Source organism: Hippocampus bargibanti, linkage group LG07 (assembly GCF_051943395.1).
Source record: "Hippocampus bargibanti isolate YZ-2025 linkage group LG07, ASM5194339v1, whole genome shotgun sequence".
NCBI lineage: Eukaryota > Metazoa > Chordata > Actinopteri > Syngnathiformes > Syngnathidae > Hippocampus > Hippocampus bargibanti.
The window spans coordinates 7,116,157-7,138,643 of NC_142740.1; the positions used below are offsets into that span (position 1 = coordinate 7,116,157).

The following is a 22,487-nucleotide window of genomic DNA, read 5'->3' on the forward strand; positions in this document are numbered from 1 at the left end:
TCGCTATTTTAGATTTTTTTTAATTTTGAAAATCACACTTTTAGAAAAATTGAAAACATTTAAAAAAAAACCATTTTAAATTTTGTTTTATTTTTAAAATCACCATTTTTGAAAAATTAAAAACACTTTGAAAATCGCCATTTTAGAATTTTTTTTTTATTTTGAAAATCACAATTTTAGAAACATTTAAAACATTTTAAAAATCGCCATTTTAGATTTTTTTTTTAAATAACCATTTGAAAAAAATTTAACACTTTTTTTAAATGGCCATTTTAGTTTTTTTAATTTTGAAAATCACCATTTTAGAAAAATTGAAAACATTTTTAAAATCGCCATTTTAGATTTTTTTTTAGAAAATCACCATTTTAGAAAAATTTAAAAACATTTTGAAAATCACAATTTTAGAAAAATTGAAAACATTTGGAAAATCGCCATTTTAGATTTTTTTTTTAATTTTGAAAATCACCATTTTAGAAAAAATTAAAACATTTTCAAAATAGCCAGTTTAGATTTTTTTTTAATTTTGAAAATCACCATTTTAGAAAAATTGAAAAGATTTTGAAAATCGCTACTTTAGAATTTTTTTTCAATTTTGAAAAAATTGAAAACATTTTAAAAATCTCCATTTTATATATATTTTTTTATTTTGAAAATCACCACTTTAGAAAAATTGAAAGCATTTTGAAAATCACCAATTTGGATTTTTTTTATTTAAAAGAATCACCATTTTAGAAAAATTGAAAACATTTTGAAAATCGCCATTTTGAATTTTTAATTTTTTGTTTCAAAAACTATTTTAGAAAAATTGCTAACTTTTTTAAAATTGCCATTTTTTAAATTTTGAAAATCACCATTTTAGAAAAATTGAAAAAAAATTACAATCTGCATTTTACAGTTTTTAATTATTTTTAAATAACCATGTAAGGAAAAATTGAAAACTTTTTAAAATCGCCATTTTACAATTTATTATTTTTCTAAATAATCATTTTAGAAAAATTGAAAACATTTTGAAGATCGCCAGTTTAGATTTTTTTTTATTTAGAAAAACACAATTTAAGAAAAATTTAAAACAATCAATTAAAAAATCAATTAAAAATCACCGTTTTACATTTTTTATTTTTGAAAAATAAAAATTTCAATTTTATAAAAATTGAAAACATTTTAAAAATCCCCATTTTAGATTTTGTTTTTAAAATCACCATTTTTGAAAAATTGAAAACATTTTGAAAATCGCCATTTTAGAATTTTTTTTTATTTTGAAAATCACAATTTTAGAAACATTTAAAACATTTTAAAAATCGCCATTTTAGATTTTTTTTAAATAACCATTTTAGAAAAATTGAAACCTTTTTTAAATGGCCATTTTAGTTTTTTAATTTTGAAAATCACCATTTTAGAAAAATTGAAAACATTTTTAAAATCGCCATTTTAGATTTTTTTTATAAAATCACAATTTTAGAAAAATTGAAAAACATTTTGAAAATAACAATTTTAGAAAAATTGAAAACATTTTCAAAATCGCCATTTTAGATTTTTTTTAGAAAATCACTATTTTAGAAAAATTGAAAACATTTTGAAAATCGCCATTTTATATTTTTTTATTTAGAAAACCACCTTTTTAGAAAAAATGAAAACCTTTTGAAAATCGCCATTTTATATTTTTTTAAATAACCATTTTAGAAAAATTTAAAACTTTTTAAAATCGCTATTTTAGATTTTTTTAATATTGAAAATCACCATTTTAGAAAAATTGAAAACATTTTGAAAATCGCCATCTTAGATTTTTTTAATCACCATTTTAGAAAATTAGGAAAAATTGACAATCAATATAAAAGTGCCATTCCCAAATTAGTTTGGGTTTTGTTTGTTCTTGCTTGGTGCCGATAATGCGCTGGTCTGACCTCTGGCAATGTTTTTTTTCTTTTCCATGTTAGCGCTTTGTTCCAGCTTTAGCTGTTGTTAAAGCGCTATATAAACCAATATGGACATATTGCATTGTATTTTGTATATCCACCCTCATTTCAAGCTCACATAACTCCATACCCATATAACTTAAAGGACAACCGACACCATTTTTTTTGTTTCCTAACTGACATCAGAAAAACGTTTTATAGCATCTAAAGTACACAAAACATACAGGCTAATATTTTTAGTCAAATGCAAAACACCAATATAAATGACTTAAGGTGTCCCAAAACTGCCACAAAATGAGCTCGGAACTGGGCAGATTCAGAAAGTCCCGCCCCCTTGTTCATGACGTCACTATCGATCACACACTGCCTTGCTCCAGATTCAAAACAATGGCTTCAGAGAGTTCAGATTTGGAGAAGATGCTTTCTTGTTACTCATCCAGTTATGAATATGATTAAAATAGTTCTGAAGAGGAAAGCATAAATGTTTGCAATCGATTAAAGAAGTCCTTCCGTATCAATTCCAGCCGTCTGGGCTCCAATGTAGCGCCAGGAAAATGCACAAGATGGTGCCCAAGCTCCGTTGGAAATGGGCTGATTTGTCCGATGGGAATTTGTGTCAACTTACACCTTTTTATGCGTGTTACCGCAATTGGCTGCGACACACAACGATTCACCATCGCGTTATTTATGTAGTTTTCCTTCTAATTTCGCGATCAACACAGTGTTTTCAGACGAAAAAAAGTACCCAAAATGCATTGTGTGTCACTTTCTCGGTCAGGGGTGTTCCAGACATGACTGGAATCGTCACCAACTCGAAAACAAGACTTCCTGAATATTCAGCGCGTGTCTTAAAAGGTAAAATATAGCTATATGTGGTGGCATCTTTGTAAAATGCTCATTTGAAGTGATTTTACAAATTATGGTCGCAACTTGTCCGGAGGTGTTGGTTGTCCTTTAAGAATGAACTCTTTTTTTTTCCTGATTAAAAAAGAGAATCTAAGGCAGGGGTCTCAAACTCGCGGAAAGATTAATGTTAGTGCGACCCGCTTGATTGATATGAATGAAACCGCTGAACAAACCACCATTTTGGATCTACAGAGGGAATTGAATCATAGATTTGCAGACTTCAAGACGCACAAAGCCACATTTCAAATTTTTGCGGAGCCATTCTCTTTTGATGTGCAAGATGCCCCTCCTGTGTTCCAAATGGAGCTCTGTGACCTACAGTGCCACTCTGCACTCAAAGCCATGTTCAGGGATGTGAATAGAAGCAGACAAGCTTGGGCAATGTTTGAGAGAGCTTCCCTGAACTTTCCCGAATGTTCAAGCGGACCATGTGTCTTTTTGGGAGCACATACTTTTGTGAGAAGCTCTTATCCACCTTGAACTTCAATAAGTCCAAGTACAGGTTCAGACTTACTGATGAGCATCTTCAAGCCCTACTCAGTCAAGCCAAATGTGGCTCGGCTTTGTGAAAAGAGGCGCTGCCAGGTCTCTAGCAGCAAGAAGTAGGCAAGAGAAGCCATGTTTGTGAACGTTCATGTTCAATATTTTATTTATGTTCAGAAAGTTAAAGGTTAAAGAACTGTGAATACAGACATTTGAAACTTTATTAAAATAATTGGTTTCCTGTGTTTTTTTTTTCCAATCGTCTGTATCTGCCTTATGATCATTATAATTACTTTATTCATTTATTACTGGTTAATTTATTTTTTATTAATTTTTCCATTTATTCATGTAATTCATTTTTTTGTGTATTAAAAATAAAGATTTTGAGAACATTGGAATGTTTTATCTGTGCTTTTCTTGTGAAAATCATGATGCGGCCCAGCTTCACCCAGACTCTGCCTCCAGCGGCCCTCGGGTAAATTGAGTTTGAGACCCCTGGTCTAAGGTTTCTTACGCTGTATTGAATGTTTATGTAGTCCTAAAAGTTAACATTCTGTGCGTCCTGCAAATTGAGTGACAATGACGAAAACTCTGGCACCGGAGTGGACACCTTTTAGCACATCGTCTGCCAGTCAATGAGTTAAAGGACAACCGACGCCTCCGGACAACTTGTGTGCATAATTTGTAAAATGGCTTCAAATGACTTCTCCTGAGCGTATTTTACAAAGATTCCACCGCATATAGCTATATTTTACGTTTTAAGACTCTCGCAGAATATTCAGGAAGTCTTGTTTTCGAGTTGATGACGAGTCCGTACGTGACGTCACGTTTGGAACGCCCCTGACCGATAAAAGCGACACACAATGCATTTTGCGGTACTTTGTTTGGTCTGAAAACGTCGTGTTGATCCGTGTTGATGGCGAAATTAGAAGGAAAACATAAATAACGCGATGGTGAATCGTTGTGTGGTGCACAAAGACTGCTACAGTGAAACCTCGGTTTACGAACCCTTTGGCTTACGAACTTTTCGGTTTACGTTACATTTATGAAAATTTTACCTTGGCATACAAACTATTTTTTGGGATACACACGGAGCTGCCACAATGAGTGATGTGTCGTTCGCGAACGAGCCCGTTCTCCTAACAAGAAAATGGTGGCCACTGTTTTTATCGTCTATTCCCCGCCCCCAGTCTTCGGTTAAAGCCACGTGATTAGTCAAGAACGCAGAAGTAGGGGATGGGGGGTAAACATTGAAGAGAGAGGCAGACAGAAAGAGAGTGAGAAAACACACACACGAAAGAGATGACAGAAAACAAACAAAAGTGAAATAGTGAGCAAATGGATAGAAAACAGTGACATTTGGACCCATTACAACTTTGATAGTTCAAAAGCAGAGTGTAGACTGGAAGGTTAAAATACCCTATCAATCAGGCTCCACAAATAACCCGCACAAGTCATATGTACACTTGATGCAAAAAGCTATCAACCCAGATAAACAGATCACAATTGATGAAGAACTAGATACAATTATCACAGAGAAAGCACCTACAAGGGATCATTCCTCAAGATGGTGAAAGAAGAAGGCTACGTTCCTCATCAAGTGTTTATTGCTGCCATTCCATTAAGCCATTAACGACGATCACAAAGGTAAATAAAATGACTTTATTGTACAGTACAGTTTATTTCTTTAATCATAATACTATAGCACATTTATTATACATAAAATAAGGTATATTTTGTGTAGTTTTAAGGCTTAGAAAATTAGAAAGTGGAAAATTATGTTTTATGGGGACCTGGGAACTGATTATTCTCATTTTAATGGTTTCCTATGGGAAATTAATTTTTGGGATACACACTTTTCACCTTACACACACTGTCTGGGAACCAATTAAGTTCGTAAGCCAAGGTCTCACTGTATTTGATACAAGTTGACACACATTCCCAGCAGACAAATCAGCCCATTTCCAACAGAGCTTGGGCGCCATCTTGTGCATTTTCTGGGACGCTACATTGGAGTTCTGATGGCTCGAATTGATACGGGAGGACTTCTTTAATCGATTGCAAACATTTATGTTTTCCTCTTCAGAACTATTGAAATAATATTCATAACTGGATGAGTAACAAGAAAGCATCTTCTCCGAATCTGAAGTCATTGTTTTGATTCTAGAGCAAGGCACGACGTCCTGGCGTGACATCACCAACAAGGGGGCGGGACCTTCTGAAACTCGGCATCTCCGAGGTCATTTTGAAGTAGTTTTGGGAGACTAACTCATTTTTATTGGTGTTTTGCATTTCACTAAAAATATCAGCCGTGTTTTGGGTATTTAAGATGTTATAAAACGTCTTTCTTAAGGATTAGATTGATTGAGACGTCACCCTATCAAAGGCCTTGGTGTCAAATGCAAGGCTCGCTACTGTCACAATGTGATCCTGAATCTCAACTCCTTCAATTCAATTCAAGTTACAGACGTGCATGTGAGCTGCCACGCCATTTTGAAAACGCATCACTATTGATGTAAAAACTAGCGGCGGCATCGAACGGCTTTATGGCAAAACAGGCCGGGGGAGTTTATTGTTTATTTGTGGAATTCTTGTCATGGACATGTGCCAGGTACGTGATCATGGAAAGAAAAGTCACACTTGTTTATCTCTTTGGACGTTCCTGTTTTAATTTTATCAGTCGGAAGCCAAGTGTCACCAACGACCGTGGACAGTCGCTATCGCCGCGCTTCAGCGGCCAGTGATAAGCGCGCCATTTTTACCCCCGCGGACATTGAAAATGGCCTTTAATAAATCCGAGGCGCCACATCAGGAAAGAGAGTACGTGTCGTGAAAGTGCGGGTGTGAATGCGTGTGCAGGTGTAATTAATGGATGCCTGTGAATAAATTGCATAAGGGACTCAAGTATGCGTCGGGATTTTAAAATAGACTCGCTCAGACTAACTTCAGCAAGTTAGAGTTTGTTGCTAGCTAGCGGTGTTGTGTAACTGGATGACAACTGGGCATGATTAAAGGACGATGATGACCATTAAATAAAATCCTCCTGTCGAAAAACCTTCACACGCACACCCAGCTCAGTTGAGCTTCCATTGTTGGATATTATTAACTCCTTGTTGATGTGCAAAAATGTGTCCACTCCAGTGCCAGGGTTTTTGTCATTGTCACTCAAATTGAAAGACCCACAGAATATTGAGTTTTAGGACGACATAAACATTCAATGCAGTGTTATTGTCATGATCTGGTTGGCGACCAACGGGTGGCGCTGTCGGCCCCGCCTGCACCTGCACAGGTGCTGGTCGTCCCGATCAGTGGCGGACTGCCACGTTCGGATTGGCGAACAACGGGTAGCGCCGTCAGCCCTGCCTGCAGCCTCGCAGGTGCTGGTCGTTTTAATCACTGACACTTAAAAGGACTCCCGGCACGACCATCTGGTGTCGGTTCATTGTTTGTCGCATGCCTTGTCTGCAATTGCATGCATTGTATGCTGTGCATGTGTTTGTTTAACCTTGGCGGACTTTTACACTTGGTTTTCTTTTGATACTTTTTTTCTGTTCAGATCATTGTGATGTTTTACATTTTGTTCCTGCTGACCTTTATTTTAATACAATTTGTCAAACAACCTCCTGCTCTCTCCTGCCTGCTTTTTGGGATCCGCACCCGCCATCACCACCTCGCAAAACGTGACAGTTATAAAACGGAGACGCTCTTCTTTCATCAGAAAGAAAGAGTTAATTCCTAAGTCATATGAAGTTATCTGAGATTGAAGTGGGGGAAGATGTACAAAATACAATACATACGTACTGATTTATACAGCAGTTTAACAAAAGCTGAAGCTGTAACAAAAGCGCTAACATGGAAAAAAGGCAAATTCTGCCCCCTTGTGGGAAAGAAAAAAACATTGCCAGATGCCATGGCCAGCGCTTAATCGGCATGCAAGCATGAAAAAAATAAACCCGAACAAATTCGGGAATGGCGCTTTACATCATATTTTTCAATTCCAAAATAAATTATGGAATTGCAGTGAAAAAAAAAAAATATATATATACAGTAAAGTCTCGTTATATCGATATCGGTTATAACGATAGTACTGCTTATTACGATACTATTTCTATGAACTCAAGGAGAAAATTAAATGCCCACAGGATCGGATATATCGATAGTCCGGTTATATCGATATTTTTTCCGACTCCCGAGAATATCGATATAACGAGACTTTACTGTATATATATATATATATATATATATATATATATGTGTGTGTGTGTGTGTGTGTGTGTGTGTGTGTGTGTGTGTGTGTGTGTGTGTGTGTGTGAGAGAGAGTCTTTGATATCTCCCTCCATTAAATATAATGTATTATGATTATTTTTTATGGTTATTATTACTATTAGCTATCAGCTAGCTAGCAAGCTTTCTATCTATTTGAGTTACTTCCGGGTTGAGTGAACGCTGGCGCGTGGCTGCCGCTGCTCACCCACAGAATAGCTTGTCCTGTGACTGTAAAGTGACCTTGAGAGTTTTGAAAGGCGCTTATAAATGAAACATATTATTATTATTGTTATTACCTTTTCCAGCTACTCCCCTCAGGCAGGCGCTACCGATCCATGCGCACCAAATCCAGCAGACATTTAAACAGCTTCTTCCCCCAAGCCATTAACTCTTTGAACTCTTTCAACAGTAGCCAAAATGGAACTGTATAGTGCCACTTAGCAGTTTTTTTTGACAACGATACTAGTGCAGCGTGTTCTACCGGAAACAAATTCCTTGTGTGTTCTACATACTTGGCAATAAAGCTGATTCTGATTCTGATTCTGATTATTACTATTATTATTATTCGCGTTATGATGGGATATACATGTACAAATTAACTAGCTGGGTATCGAGCCAGCTATCAATTTGCTCTCTGTTAGCTATCTATTAGCTATCTATTAGCTATCTAGCCAGCTAGCTGGTTGTCTAGCTCGCTATCTACAGTATTAGCTGTCTAGTTAGCTTTATACTGTATTAGCTATGTATTAGCTAGCTAGCTAGCTTTCTATGTACATGAATTTGAGTTACTTTCGGGTTGAGTGAACAGTGGCGAGTGTGGCTGCCGCTGCTCACCCACAGAAAAAACTTATCCTGTGACTGTAAAGTGACCTTGAGAGTTTTGAAAGGCGCTTAGAAATGAAACATATTATTATTAGCTCTGACTCTGACGAAGGCGGAAGTAGACGCCGAAACATGTCATGTATTTGAAACACCTACAATACACTGTCTGTAAGTAAAGAATCTGTTTTAAATTAAATTAAATTATTATTATTAGCGTTATGATGGGATATACACATACAAAGTTGGCGTTCAGGGTTGAATGGAGTACTCTTTTGCGACCACCAGATGTGAGTAAAAAAAGGTTTGAAATATTTGACATGACCGCTGACGTCCAATTGGACATATGATACAAAAGAATGCCGAAAGAACGCACATACACACGCGCACGGGCAACGATCATAAATAGATTTCGCGTGTTCAGATAGCATTCACGGCTTGCCCCATTAACTTCGTTAGATGCAGTTGCGTCAATGGCACCACATGCTTACAAAACAAAAGAACGTAGACTGTGGCAGGCAAACAATGCCGTTATTTTGATGAACATTTTCATTATTTCACCATCTTTCCTGCCCAAGTACCTTAAATACATAAATAAATAAATAAATAAATAAAAGAACACAGTACATTAATAAATAGATAAATAAATGCCTAAATAAATAACAATAATACATAGATAGTTGGCTCAAAAAACAACATAAATAAATGCATAGACTCAACAAATACATGGCTAAATAAACAACATAAATAAAGTAATAAAGAACGATTAAATGAATGAATGAATGAATGAATGAATGAATGAATGGATGAATGGATGAATGAATTGGATTTGCCTTTATTAGTCTCGCAGTGGAGAAATTTAAATTTCACAGCAGCAAAGAAAGAAGAGGAAAATACATAAATAATATTAAATAAATAAATAAATAAATAAAAGAACATAGTACATTAATGAATAGATAAATAAATGCCTAAATAAATAACAATAATACATAGATAGATGGCTCAAAAAACAACAGAAATAAATGCATGTACTAAACAAATACATGGCGAAATAAACAACGTAAATAAAGAAATAAAAAAACGATTAAATGAATGAATGAATGAATTGGATTTGCCTTTATTAGTCTCGCAGTGGAGAAATTCAAATTTCACAGCAGCAAAGAAAGAAAAAGAAAATACATAAATAATAAAAAATGAATAAATAAATAAATAATAATAAGAATAAGAATAATAAGAATAAAAAAATAATAAAAAGAAGAAAGGAGTATGAATGAATGAATGAATGAATGAATGAATACATGGCTAAATAAACAACATAAAGATATAAAGAAATAAAAATAAATAAAGAAATAAATAACAAAAAAACAAAGAAATAAATACAAAGAAATAAATGGCTACATAAATAAAAATAATAAATTAATACATGGCTAAATAATTTAATTAGCTAAATAAATAAATAAATAAATAAATAAATAGGTACATACATACAGTACATACACATACACACACACACACACAGGTGAAGAAACAAAATAAATAAATACAGAAATAAATACAGAAATAAATAAACTAATGAATGAATGAATAAATAAATAAACAAATAAACTCATCTCCGAATAATGTGCTGTTATGAATTCATGGATTCATTGAAGATCAATCAAAGGTGCTGTCAATCAAACTCACTGACATAAAACAAGCAGGGCTTCATCATTCATCAATCTGATAGCTCCGTCTAGTGGACAATGTGAGAATAATTTTTTTCAGTATCAGTCTATGTACAGCACAGGTACAGTGAGACCTCAACTTACAAACACCTTATCTTACAAACTTTTCGTCTTACAAACGTCAAATTTATGAAAATTAAACCTTATAATAAGCACTATTTTCATAATACACACCCACCACGGCTGGCGGAGTGATCTTCGGCAGAAGCACACGACCGAAAAGCACCAGAGGTTAAGTTACCAACAGTCCTTATGGAAGGTGACTCTACTTCCATAAGCCATCAACGACCATCAAAAAGGTAAATAAAACTTTATTTTACAGCACAGTTTATTTCTTTAATTACAGTCCTCATGTAATGCGCCTCTTTCCAAACAGCAATTCCCTTTGACCTTCGACCTCCAACGCCATTCCATCAAGCCATAAATGACCATCACAAATGTAAATAAAGTGACTTTATGATACAATGCAGTGTATTTCTTTCATTACAATACAATAGCACATTTATTATACACAGAATAACGTTGTGTGAATAAATGTTGTGTGTAGTTTTAAGGCTTATTTAGTTGAAAAGTATATTTTATGGAAACCCGGGAACGAATTATTCCCATTTTAATGGTTTCCTATGGGATTTTTTTTGAGGTACACACTTTTTACGTTACACACTCTGTCTGGGAACCAATTAAGTTCGTAAGTTGAGGTCTCACTGTATATTAATTGAATGTAAAATTATACAGTCGACATCATAAGAGTGACAAGTCGCAAAAAAAAAAAAACAGAATAAAATAAAATGGGCGGCAAACCCCCACTGGGATTTTGTGTCGGTTTATGTTTGAATGATAGCAAATGTATTTCCGGATGTCGGTCAACTGGCTGTGCTGGCGAATTGTACAGGAAATACATGTAAGTAAAAATTATCCTGGTATCTTAAATTTCTTGATGGGTCAAGGTTCCTCATTAGGGTTGCACACGGGTGAGGGGGGGGGGGGGCGTTCGGGGGAGGTTGCTCCAGCCTATCCCAGCCGTTTTGAGACACTAAACTGGACTCGAACTCTCGCCCTCTGTCATACCGGTGTGCTAACCAGTGACGTGCAGTCAAAGGAGGCAGGTGAGCCTCACCTGCCTCCATGGAAATGACAGGTGACAAAATAAATTAACGTTATATTTATTAGGTGATTTGTACTTTAACGTTCTTTTCCTTTTAACTTACCAATTTTTGGATTTTTTCTTCAAAATCGCTGAATTTTCACATTTACCGTTCAAATACTAAGTGGAGACGAGCGGTGAGGCAGCAGCCGGCTGAGCCTCCGGTGCCAGGGTTTTTGTCATTGTCATTCAAATTCCAGGACCCACAGAATATTGGGGTTTACGACAACATGAACATTCAATGGAGTGTGAGAAATATTATACCCTCTTCTTTCATCAGAAAAAAACCTTAATCCCTAAATTATATGAGTTTGGAGTTATTTGAGCTAGAAATGGGGGCACATGTACACACTACAATACATATTGGTTTATATTGTAGAGCACTTTAAAGGACAACCGACACCTCCGGACAGGTTGTGTCCATAATTTGTAAAATCAATTAAAATGACTTCTACTGAGCGTATTTTACAAAGATTCCACCGCATCTCGCTATATTTTACGTTTTAAGACTCACACTGAATATTCAGGAAGTCTTGTTTTCGAGTTGATGACGATGCCTGACCTGACGTCACGTCTGGAACGCCCCTGACCGAGAAAGCGACACACAATGCATTTTGGGTACAAAACTTCGTGTTGATCCGTGTTGATGGCGAAATTAGAAGGAAAATATAAATAATGCGATGGTAAATCGTTGTGTGTTGCACCATGACAACTATTGATATTCGCAGACACAAAATCCCAGCAGACAAATCTGCCCATTTCCAATGGAGCTTGGGCGCCATCTTGTGCATATTCTGGGACGCTACACATCAGTCCTGATGCCTCAAAATGACCCGGAAGAACTTCTTTAATCGATTGCAAACATTTATGCTTTCCTCTTCAGAACTATTTGAATCATCCAGAAACCATCTTCTCCGAATCTGAAGTCATTGTTTTGATTCTCGAGCAAGGCAAGACGTCCTGGCGTGACATCACGAACAAGGGGGCAGGACCTCCTGAAACTCACCCTTTCCGGGGTCATTTTGAAGTAGTTTTGGGACACTTTAGGTCACAGGTGTCAAAGTCAAGGCCCGCGGGCCAAAACCGGCCCGCCACATCATTTTTTTCGGCACGCGAAAGCAAATCAAACTTGTTAAATTCCATGATGATTGCTAAAATCTGAGCCAAAATTTCATATTTTTGGATGTCAACCACAATAAAAGTCATTATTCTTGACTTCAGATTTGAAAACGAGTTATTCGTTCATTTGCTGTGTGCTCTATATGTAATATTTGAAGGGATTTAAACATTCTAATGGGTTCCCCAAATTCATAACGGCCCTCGAGAGGAAACCATAACTACAATGTGGCCCGCGGAAAAAAATGACTTTGACACCCTTGCTTTAGGTCATTTTTGTTGGTGTTTTGCATTTGACTAAAAATATCAGCCTGCATGCGTGTTTGGAGTATTTTAGATGCTATAAAACGTTTTTCTGATGTCAGTTAGGAAACAAAAAAATGGTGTCAGTTGTCCTTTAACAATAGCTGAAATTGGAACAAAGCGCTAACATTGAAACAAAGGGAAATTTTGCCCCCTTGTGGAAGGGAAAAAACACTGCCAGCGGTCTGATCAGCATTTCATTGACACCTAAACAAGAAAAAACAAAACCGAACCAATTAAGGAATGGCTCTCTACATCATATTTTCCATTTGGGAGTAAATTCATGAATGTCACTGCACTGAATGAGCTAATAATAATATATCTAAAACAAATAAATCAGCAAAACACCACAGAGAACATTGATATTGTATACTTTGTTCAACTTTTAGTTATAATGAGCGAGTGGGGAGGGGGGGGGGTTATGCAATAGTATCTCAAGATGGCAGCTCAGCAAAAGATCATGTGATGCATTTTATCACCTCTAAGGGCCTGCGATGGGTCTCACGCTTGAGACCTTCTTGGAAGTCTTTGGCCAGTTCGATTAAACGGCACAGAACGTTTTATGCAAAAAAAAGGTGTGGCGGGTAGGTTACCATGGAAACGTTTTTTTTTTTTTTTTACCTGGATGTCTGCTACGGGCGTCCTCCAATTCTTTTTGACTGCAAATAATTTCCACAGCCGTCGCCACATAAGCAAAGTGGCCGCCAGGCACATGCTTCCTAATAGCCATAAATCGTTATCCCTTAGGAAGACCTCCATGATGGATTCCTTCCCAGTTCACATCGACTCCATCGACTGACAAGAAATTGCTGATATAAGATTTCAACTTAAGCCTCCCGGGAGCAACAAAAGTGTTTGAAGGGACTGGGTGAAGAAGAAGAGGTAGCCCACCCAGCTAGCTCAGGTTCCCACCCACCCCATCTACCCACTCGCCGGACTTCCTCGCTACCTCCCACCGGCCGGCCTAAAAGGAGAAGGTCCTGTCTGCGAGACGGGAATGGGACAGGTGGTGTTGAGTTCAGGGTGTCAGAGAAAATCAGATGCCTGCTATCCTTTCGCTTCGGACGCAGCACTTTATTACGTGCGCGCTTTCGTACATGCGTGCGTGCTCTGAAATATATTTATCAAGTACGGGTTCTGACCCTCCTTTCCACATGAAGGGCAAATTGAACATATGAGCCATTCAAACACACACCACAGAATAAGTAAGTGTGTGTGTGTGTGTGTGTGTGTGTGTGTGTGTGTACGTGTGCGAGTGTATTTGTGTGCGCGTGTTTGTGTGTGTATTAGTGGGCATCGCTCCTAAATCTTTTGCGGGTAAACAGCGCCCTCAAACGGCCTTTTTTGGTCATTGGCGAAAGTCTTTCTGCTCCCAGGCATCACATGGCCACATTCAGACATCAATTTATCGATCAACCAAACACTCAATCAACCAATCAATCAATAGTGAGGGAACGAATAAATAAAAAAAATAAAAATAAATAAATAAATAAATAAACACGTAAATAATGAATAAATAAATACATAGACACATAGAGTGATGGAATGAATAAATAAATACATAAATATATACATAAATAAACAAATAACTAAATAAATAGCTAGATAGACACGCAAATAATGAATAAATAAATGCATAAATACATAAGTAAATACATGAATAAACAAAAATAGTGAGGGAACGAATAAATAAATAAATAAATAAATAAATGCATAAATGTATAAATACAAAACAACTGAATGAATAGATAGCTGTATATACACACAAATAAATAAATACAAACATCCATACATACACAAATAAATAAATAAATAAATAAATATTTTTAAAACTATTTTTGTCACTAATATAGCATTATTTTTTTTTACTCATGACAGTCATTTGAAGATGAATGGCATCCATCTTTGAATCGTTTATAGTTGATTTTCATCGTTAAAGATAGCGAAACAGGACACCCTCACTTCTCATTGTACCCAACTTGTGCCCCGTATAAATTGTCATATTTAGAATTGTGTTGTTTTTTTTTTTTGGGTCATGTCGCGGTCCGATGAAATATGGATAGCGGTCCACAAGTGGCCCCCGGGCCATATTTTAGACACCCTACAGTGTTTGATGACAAAATCTACCACGTTACCTACCTCTAATTCCATGTGTTTGAGTTCCCAGAAGCATCGCATGGTCCCCACCTTCTCCAGATGTTTGTAGAAAGCCAGCCGGCCAAAACGAAGGCTGTTGCTGCGGTTGCGGATGGCCTTCAGCCCTTCCATCTTCTCAACAATAGGGGACATAGGTATGGGCGGCGGAACGGCCGACGCCAGTATTTTGCCATTCTTCATTGCCGGCTCATGACAAGTTAGCTTCTTGTCGGGTCTGCAAGAAGAGGGACAAACGGCATTTCAAAACATTCGCCGTAATTGAATTCCGAAGTGACGCAGTCGGAATATTTCGGCACCGAATTTTTTCAAAATGGAAGCTTTCCATGTTGTTTTTGTGGGTGTTTGACATTTGAGTAATAGATCCAAAAAGTTGTGTTTAGTTTTGAGTTAGATGGGTTAGAAAAGAGAACATGAAGCCGTGGTCATTATTCGATTGCACTGGTGGAGCATCAGAATCAGAATCAGAATCAGAATCATCTTTATTGCCAAGTATGTAGAAGTGCAAGGCCTTCTTCTTTTGATGGCCTAAAATAATCAGAATCACAGACTAATGTGAATTATATTTTGTCCATGATTTTTTCTTAAATAATTCCACATTGCCTTTCTGTTTTCTTTCATTTCTTTCCTCTGTTGTGCATTTTCGTATCTAAGATATTTAACCAGTGTTTGAAATAACGTCTGCCCGGAGGCCCGGGGCGTACAACTTTGACGTCGGGCGTACAACTTTCAAAACGTCTCGGCCCAGGTGGCCGACAACTTCTTCAAGAAGAAAAAAAAAGAAAAAATATTTTCAAATCAAACGTTTGTTTTATTCAATAAAGAAAAAGCTACAAGCAAACCGCTACAAGCCACATGGACTCCTCTTTCTAAGCGCCTTTCAAAACTCTCAAGTACACTTTACATTCACGGTAAAGTCCGAAGCACGAAACAGGCTTCTGATTGGCTGCCGTGCCGAATTTGCAAATTACCAAACGAACGTTCGTTTGGAAATTTGCATACTCGGTAACTGTAAAGTGTACTTGAGAGATTTGAAAGGCGCTTAGAAAGAGGAGCTCATGTGGCTTTTAGCAGACAACGCAACGTAAGCGTTGCGTTGTGCACCATGACGACAAACGACAACTGTAGCAAAATCTTCAGCAAGGGATATGTACCATAAATCAAGCAAGGTAGTATTTGAGGTAAGTACTTCCTTAATTTAAAAAAAAAATCCTTTAATCTTCGCAACAATGGTTTTTTTGTGATTAGTCGTCTCATTGTGTTTCAAGTTGTGAAAAATGCGGCAGGCAACTTTATGGCTGGGCAGGCAACTTTTCAGAGTTGTCTGCCCTGGTGTCCGCTAACTTTTTGTCAAGAGTTTCAGACACTGATTTAACGTATTACATTTCAGCCATTATTGATGACCAGGGTCAGAAATCCACCTGGAGGCCTTCACAATCAGTTCTGCAGACCCTGGAGCATCAAATAGCTGTCGATCAAACTGTTGTTTTAACCAATCGGATTTCAAGTTGGTGACGCGAAGGCTTGCTAGCATGCAACTCACAAGGTCTTTCCTGGCTAACGCTACCCTCTTGTGGACTTGTAGTAAATCACATCACAGTTTTTAGATGAGTCGCAGCTTTAGCTGCAGTAAAGGTCATATCGTCCAATCGTTATGAAGGGTTGGATTGATTAAGACGTAGCACTACTGAAGGCCTAAAAAAACTTGTGTGACTGTAAAGTGTCCTTGAGAATTTTGAAGGGGGGTTATAAATACAATGTATTATCATTATTATTATTATTATTATTATTATTATTATTATTATTATTATTATTATTATTATTATTATTATTATTATTATTATTATTATTATTATTATTATTATTGTCGTAGTCACTATTATTATTATTATTATTATTATTATTATTATTATTATTATTATTATTATTATTAATGTTTGTGTTTGTTAATGTTAATGTTTTAGAATTATTACATTCATGGCTAGCCACTTATTGATATTAACTCATTCACTGCCATTCATGAATTTATCCGGGAATTGAAAATATGACGTAGAGCGCCATTTCCGAATTTGTTCGGGTTTTGTTTTTTCGTGCGTGGGTGCCGAGAAAGCGCTGGCCATGGCCTCTGGCAATATTTTCTTTCCCACAAGAGGGCAGCATTTCCCCTTTTTTGGATTGGATTGGATTTGCCTTTTTTAGTATCACAGTGGAGAAATTTACATTTCACAGCAGCAAAGTGATGAAAGTGATAACATTTCCATGTTGGCGCTTAGTTCCAGATAGTTAATGGTCTTTATAAATCAATGTTGTATTTTGTAGATATGCCCCCATTTCAAGCTCATATAACTCTAGACCCATATAACTTAGGAATTAACTATTTTTTTCTTAATGAAAAAAGAGAGTCTAACACTGCATTGAATGTTGATGTAGTCCTAAAACTCAATATTCTCAACTCAAACTCAAAATTCCAGGAATTTGAGTGACAATGACAAAAACCCTGACACATTTTTGCACATTGTCTGGCAGTCAAGGAGTTCAATACGGGAGTTGCTAAGGCAGTGATACCTTGGCTTACGAACATAGAGTGTGTAAGGCGTGAACATAGAGTGTGTAAGGCAAAAAGTGTGTATCCCAAAAATTAATTTCCCATAGGAAACCATTAAAATGAGAATAATCCGTTCCCAGGTCCCCAGTGGTGTTGAGTTCAGGGTGTCAGAGAAAATCAGATGCCTGCTATCCTTTCGCTTCGGACGCAGCACTTTATTACGTGCGCGCTTTCGTACCTGCGTGCGTGCTCTGAAATATATTTATCAAGTACGGGTTCTGACCCTCCTTTCCACATGAAGGGCAAATTGAACATATGAGCCATTCAAACACACACCACAGAATAAGTAAGTGTGTGTGTGTGTGTGTGTGTGTGTGTGTGTGTGTGTGTGTGTGTTGTGTGTGTGTGTGTGTGTGTGTGTGTGTGTGTGTGTGTGTGTGTGTACGTGTGCGAGTGTATTTGTGTGCGCGTGTTTGTGTGTGTATTAGTGGGCATCGCTCCTAAATCTTTTGCGGGTAAACAGCGCCCTCAAACGGCCTTTTTTGGTCATTGGCGAAAGTCTTTCTGCTCCCAGGCATCACATGGCCACATTCAGACATCAATTTATCGATCAACCAAACACTCAATCAACCAATCAATCAATAGTGAGGGAACGAATAAATAAAAAAAATAAAAAAAATAAATAAATAAATAAACACGTAAATAATGAATAAATAAATACATAGACACATAGAGTGATGGAATGAATAAATAAATACATAAATATATACATAAATAAACAAATAACTAAATAAATAGCTAGATAGACACGCAAATAATGAATAAATAAATGCATAAATACATAAGTAAATACATGAATAAACAAAAATAGTGAGGGAACGAATAAATAAATAAATAAATAAATAAATAAATAAATAAATGCATAAATGTATAAATAAATACAAAACAACTGAATGAATAGATAGCTGTATATACACACAAATAAATAAATACAAACATCCATACATACACAAATAAATAAATAAATAAATAAATATTTTTAAAACTATTTTTGTCACTAATATAGCATTATTTTTTTTTTACTCATGACAGTCATTTGAAGATGAATGGCATCCATCTTTGAATCGTTTATAGTTGATTTTCATCGTTAAAGATAGCGAAACAGGACACCCTCACTTCTCATTGTACCCAACTTGTGCCCCGTATAAATTGTCATATTTAGAATTGTGTTGTTTTTTTTTTTTTGGTCATGTCGCGGTCCGATGAAATATGGATAGCGGTCCACAAGTGGCCCCCGGGCCATATTTTAGACACCCTACAGTGTTTGATGACAAAATCTACCACGTTACCTACCTCTAATTCCATGTGTTTGAGTTCCCAGAAGCATCGCATGGTCCCCACCTTCTCCAGATGTTTGTAGAAAGCCAGCCGGCCAAAACGAAGGCTGTTGCTGCGGTTGCGGATGGCCTTCAGCCCTTCCATCTTCTCAACAATAGGGGACATAGGTATGGGCGGCGGAACGGCCGACGCCAGTATTTTGCCATTCTTCATTGCCGGCTCATGACAAGTTAGCTTCTTGTCGGGTCTGCAAGAAGAGGGACAAACGGCATTTCAAAACATTCGCCGTAAATGAATTCCGAAGTGACGCAGTCGGAATATTTCGGCACCGAATTTTTTCAAAATGGAAGCTTTCCATGTTGTTTTTGTGGGTGTTTGACATTTGAGTAATAGATCCAAAAAGTTGTGTTTAGTTTTGAGTTAGATGGGTTAGAAAAGAGAACATGAAGCCGTGGTCATTATTCGATTGCACTGGTGGAGCATCAGAATCAGAATCAGAATCAGAATCATCTTTATTGCCAAGTATGTAGAAGTGCAAGGCCTTCTTCTTTTGATGGTCTAAAATAATCAGAATCACAGACTAATGTGAATTATATTTTGTCCATGAATTTTTCTTAAATAATTCCACATTGCCTTTCTGTTTTCTTTCATTTGTTTCCTCTGTTGTGCATTTTCGTATCTAAGATATTTAACCAGTGTTTGAAATAACGTCTGCCCGGAGGCCCGGGGCGTACAACTTTGACGTCGGGCGTACAACTTTCAAAACGTCTCGGCCCAGGTGGCCGACAACTTCTTCAAGAAGAAAAAAAAGAAAAAATATTTTCAAATCAAACGTTTGTTTTATTCAATAAAGCAAAAGCTACAAGCAAACCGCTACAAGCCACATGGACTCCTCTTTCTAAGCGCCTTTCAAAACTCTCAAGTACACTTTACATTCACGGTAAAGTCCGAAGCACGAAACAGGCTTCTGATTGGCTGCCGTGCCGAATTTGCAAATTACCAAACGAACGTTCGTTTGGAAATTTGCATACTCGTTAACTGTAAAGTGTACTTGAGAGATTTGAAAGGCGCTTAGAAAGAGGAGCTCATGTGGCTTTTAGCAGACAACGCAACGTAAGCGTTGCGTTGTGCACCATGACGACAAACGACAACTGTAGCAAAATCTTCAGCAAGGGATATGTACCATAAATCAAGCAAGGTAGTATTTGAGGTAAGTACTTCCTTAATTTAAAAAAAAAATCCTTTAATCTTCGCAACAATGGTTTTTTTGTGATTAGTCGTCTCATTGTGTTTCAAGTTGTGAAAAATGCGGCAGGCAACTTTATGGCTGGGCAGGCAACTTTTCAGAGTTGTCTGCCCTGGTGTCCGCTAACTTTTTGTCAAGAGTTTCAGACACTGATTTAACGTATTACATTTCAGCCATTATTGATGACCAGGGTCAGAAATCCACCTGGAGGCCTTCACAATCAGTTCTGCAGACCCTGGAGCATCAAATAGCTGTCGATCAAACTGTTGTTTTAACCAATCGGATTTCAAGTTGGTGACGCGAAGGCTTGCTAGCATGCAACTCACAAGGTCTTTCCTGGCTAACGCTACCCTCTTGTGGACTTGTAGTAAATCACATCACAGTTTTTAGATGAGTCGCAGCTTTAGCTGCAGTAAAGGTCATATCGTCCAATCGTTATGAAGGGTTGGATTGATTAAGACGTAGCACTACTGAAGGCCTAAAAAAACTTGTGTGACTGTAAAGTGTCCTTGAGAATTTTGAAGGGGGGTTATAAATACAATGTATTATCATTATTATTATTATTATTATTATTATTGTCGTAGTCACTATTATTATTATTATTATTATTATTATTATTATTATTATTATTATTATTATTATTATTATTATTATTATTAATGTTTGTGTTTGTTAATGTTAATGTTTTAGAATTATTACATTCATGGCTAGCCACTTATTGATATTAACTCATTCACTGCCATTCATGAATTTATCCGGGAATTGAAAATATGACGTAGAGCGCCATTTCCGAATTTGTTCGGGTTTTGTTTTTTCGTGCGTGGGTGCCGAGAAAGCGCTGGCCATGGCCTCTGGCAATATTTTCTTTCCCACAAGAGGGCAGCATTTCCCCTTTTTTGGATTGGATTGGATTTGCCTTTTTTAGTATCACAGTGGAGAAATTTACATTTCACAGCAGCAAAGTGATGAAAGTGATAACATTTCCATGTTGGCGCTTAGTTCCAGATAGTTAATGGTCTTTATAAATCAATGTTGTATTTTGTAGATATGCCCCCATTTCAAGCTCATATAACTCTAGACCCATATAACTTAGGAATTAACTATTTTTTTCTTAATGAAAAAAGAGAGTCTAACACTGCATTGAATGTTGATGTAGTCCTAAAACTCAATATTCTCAACTCAAACTCAAAATTCCAGGAATTTGAGTGACAATGACAAAAACCCTGACACATTTTTGCACATTGTCTGGCAGTCAAGGAGTTCAATACGGGAGTTGCTAAGGCAGTGATACCTTGGCTTACGAACATAGAGTGTGTAAGGCGTGAACATAGAGTGTGTAAGGCAAAAAGTGTGTATCCCAAAAATTAATTTCCCATAGGAAACCATTAAAATGAGAATAATCCGTTCCCAGGTCCCCATAAAACATAATTTTCTACTTTCTAAAACTACACTAAATGTACCTTATATTATGTATAATAAATGTGCTATGGTATTATAATTAAAGAAATAAACTGTACTAGATAATAAAGTCATTTTATTTACCTTTGTGATGGTTGTTGACGGCTTGATGGAATGGAGTGGCCGGTTTCATCAGCATTAAACACTTGATGACACCAAAATGGCAGTAGGTGCTTTCTCTCCGATAATTTTATCTAGTTCCTCATCAACTGTGTTCTGTTTATCTGGGTTGATAGCTTTTTGCATCAAGTGTACAGATGTCTTGTGCTGGTTGTTTGTTGAGCCTGATTGACGAGATAGTTTAACCTTGCAGTCTACACTCTGCATTTGAACTATCAAAGTTGAAACCCTCTCACCTCTTATATCTGTCTCTTTAATGTTTAAACCACCTCCCTTCACTGCTGCGTTCTTGACCAATCTCGTGGCTTTAACCGTAGACTGGGGGCGGGGAATAGAGGACAAAAACAGTCGGCTGCCATTTTGGTGTTAGAAGAACGGGCTCGTTCGCGAACGACACATCACTCATTGAGGCAGCTCCGTGTACAAAAAATGTTCGTGTGCCAAGGTAAAGTTCGTATGCCAAGGTAAAATGTTCATAAATTTAACGTTCATAAACCGAAAAGTTTGTAAGCCAAGGGGTTCGTGAACTGAGGTATCACCGTAATACCAAAACGGAAAATAAAAGTATCATTTGAGTCGATTTGTCAATCCCCCCCCGATGAGAATGATCGGATGGGACATGACTGAGCGTTGATATGTAAAATGACATTCTGATGCTCAGTGCCATCATGTCAAAAGGATTACCGGCAAATCCTTGTCGGGCATCGTCACGCCAAATGCTTTGAGGCATTCCACCCACGGCGGGATGACCGATGATGAGATATCGAACCCCCCCCCCCCCCTGTATCCCTCTGACGCCTTCATGAGACAGCTGGCTTTGCGCTTCTACCTGCGTTGAGCCACTTTGAGTACAGGGAGGTATGGGGGGGGGGGGGCTATCATATAAACTTACTGCAGATATTTTTACCTCAGGAATGTCCATGTCCTCCCTGCTCTTTACAATTAGACCGTC

At 36.9% G+C, this 22,487-nt stretch overlaps 1 protein-coding gene across 2 annotated transcripts in view; it reads right to left on the minus strand.

Moving 5' to 3' along the window:
* The window catches only part of mylk4b (myosin light chain kinase family, member 4b), a 37,985-nt gene extending 22,945 nt beyond the window's left edge, over nucleotides 1–15,040 (minus strand). Inside the window, exon 1 of one of the 2 annotated variants that reach the window (XM_089001348.1) lies at nucleotides 14,814–15,040. In XM_089001348.1, coding sequence (XP_088857474.1) covers nucleotides 14,814–15,011 — 198 coding nt within the window. In that variant the 5' untranslated portion in view covers nucleotides 15,012–15,040. Of the gene's footprint in view, nucleotides 1–13,295; nucleotides 13,526–14,813 lie in introns of those variants that run through there. The other variant, XM_089001349.1, reaches the window with a different exon arrangement.
* Nucleotides 15,041–22,487: the final 7,447 nt, after the last annotated feature.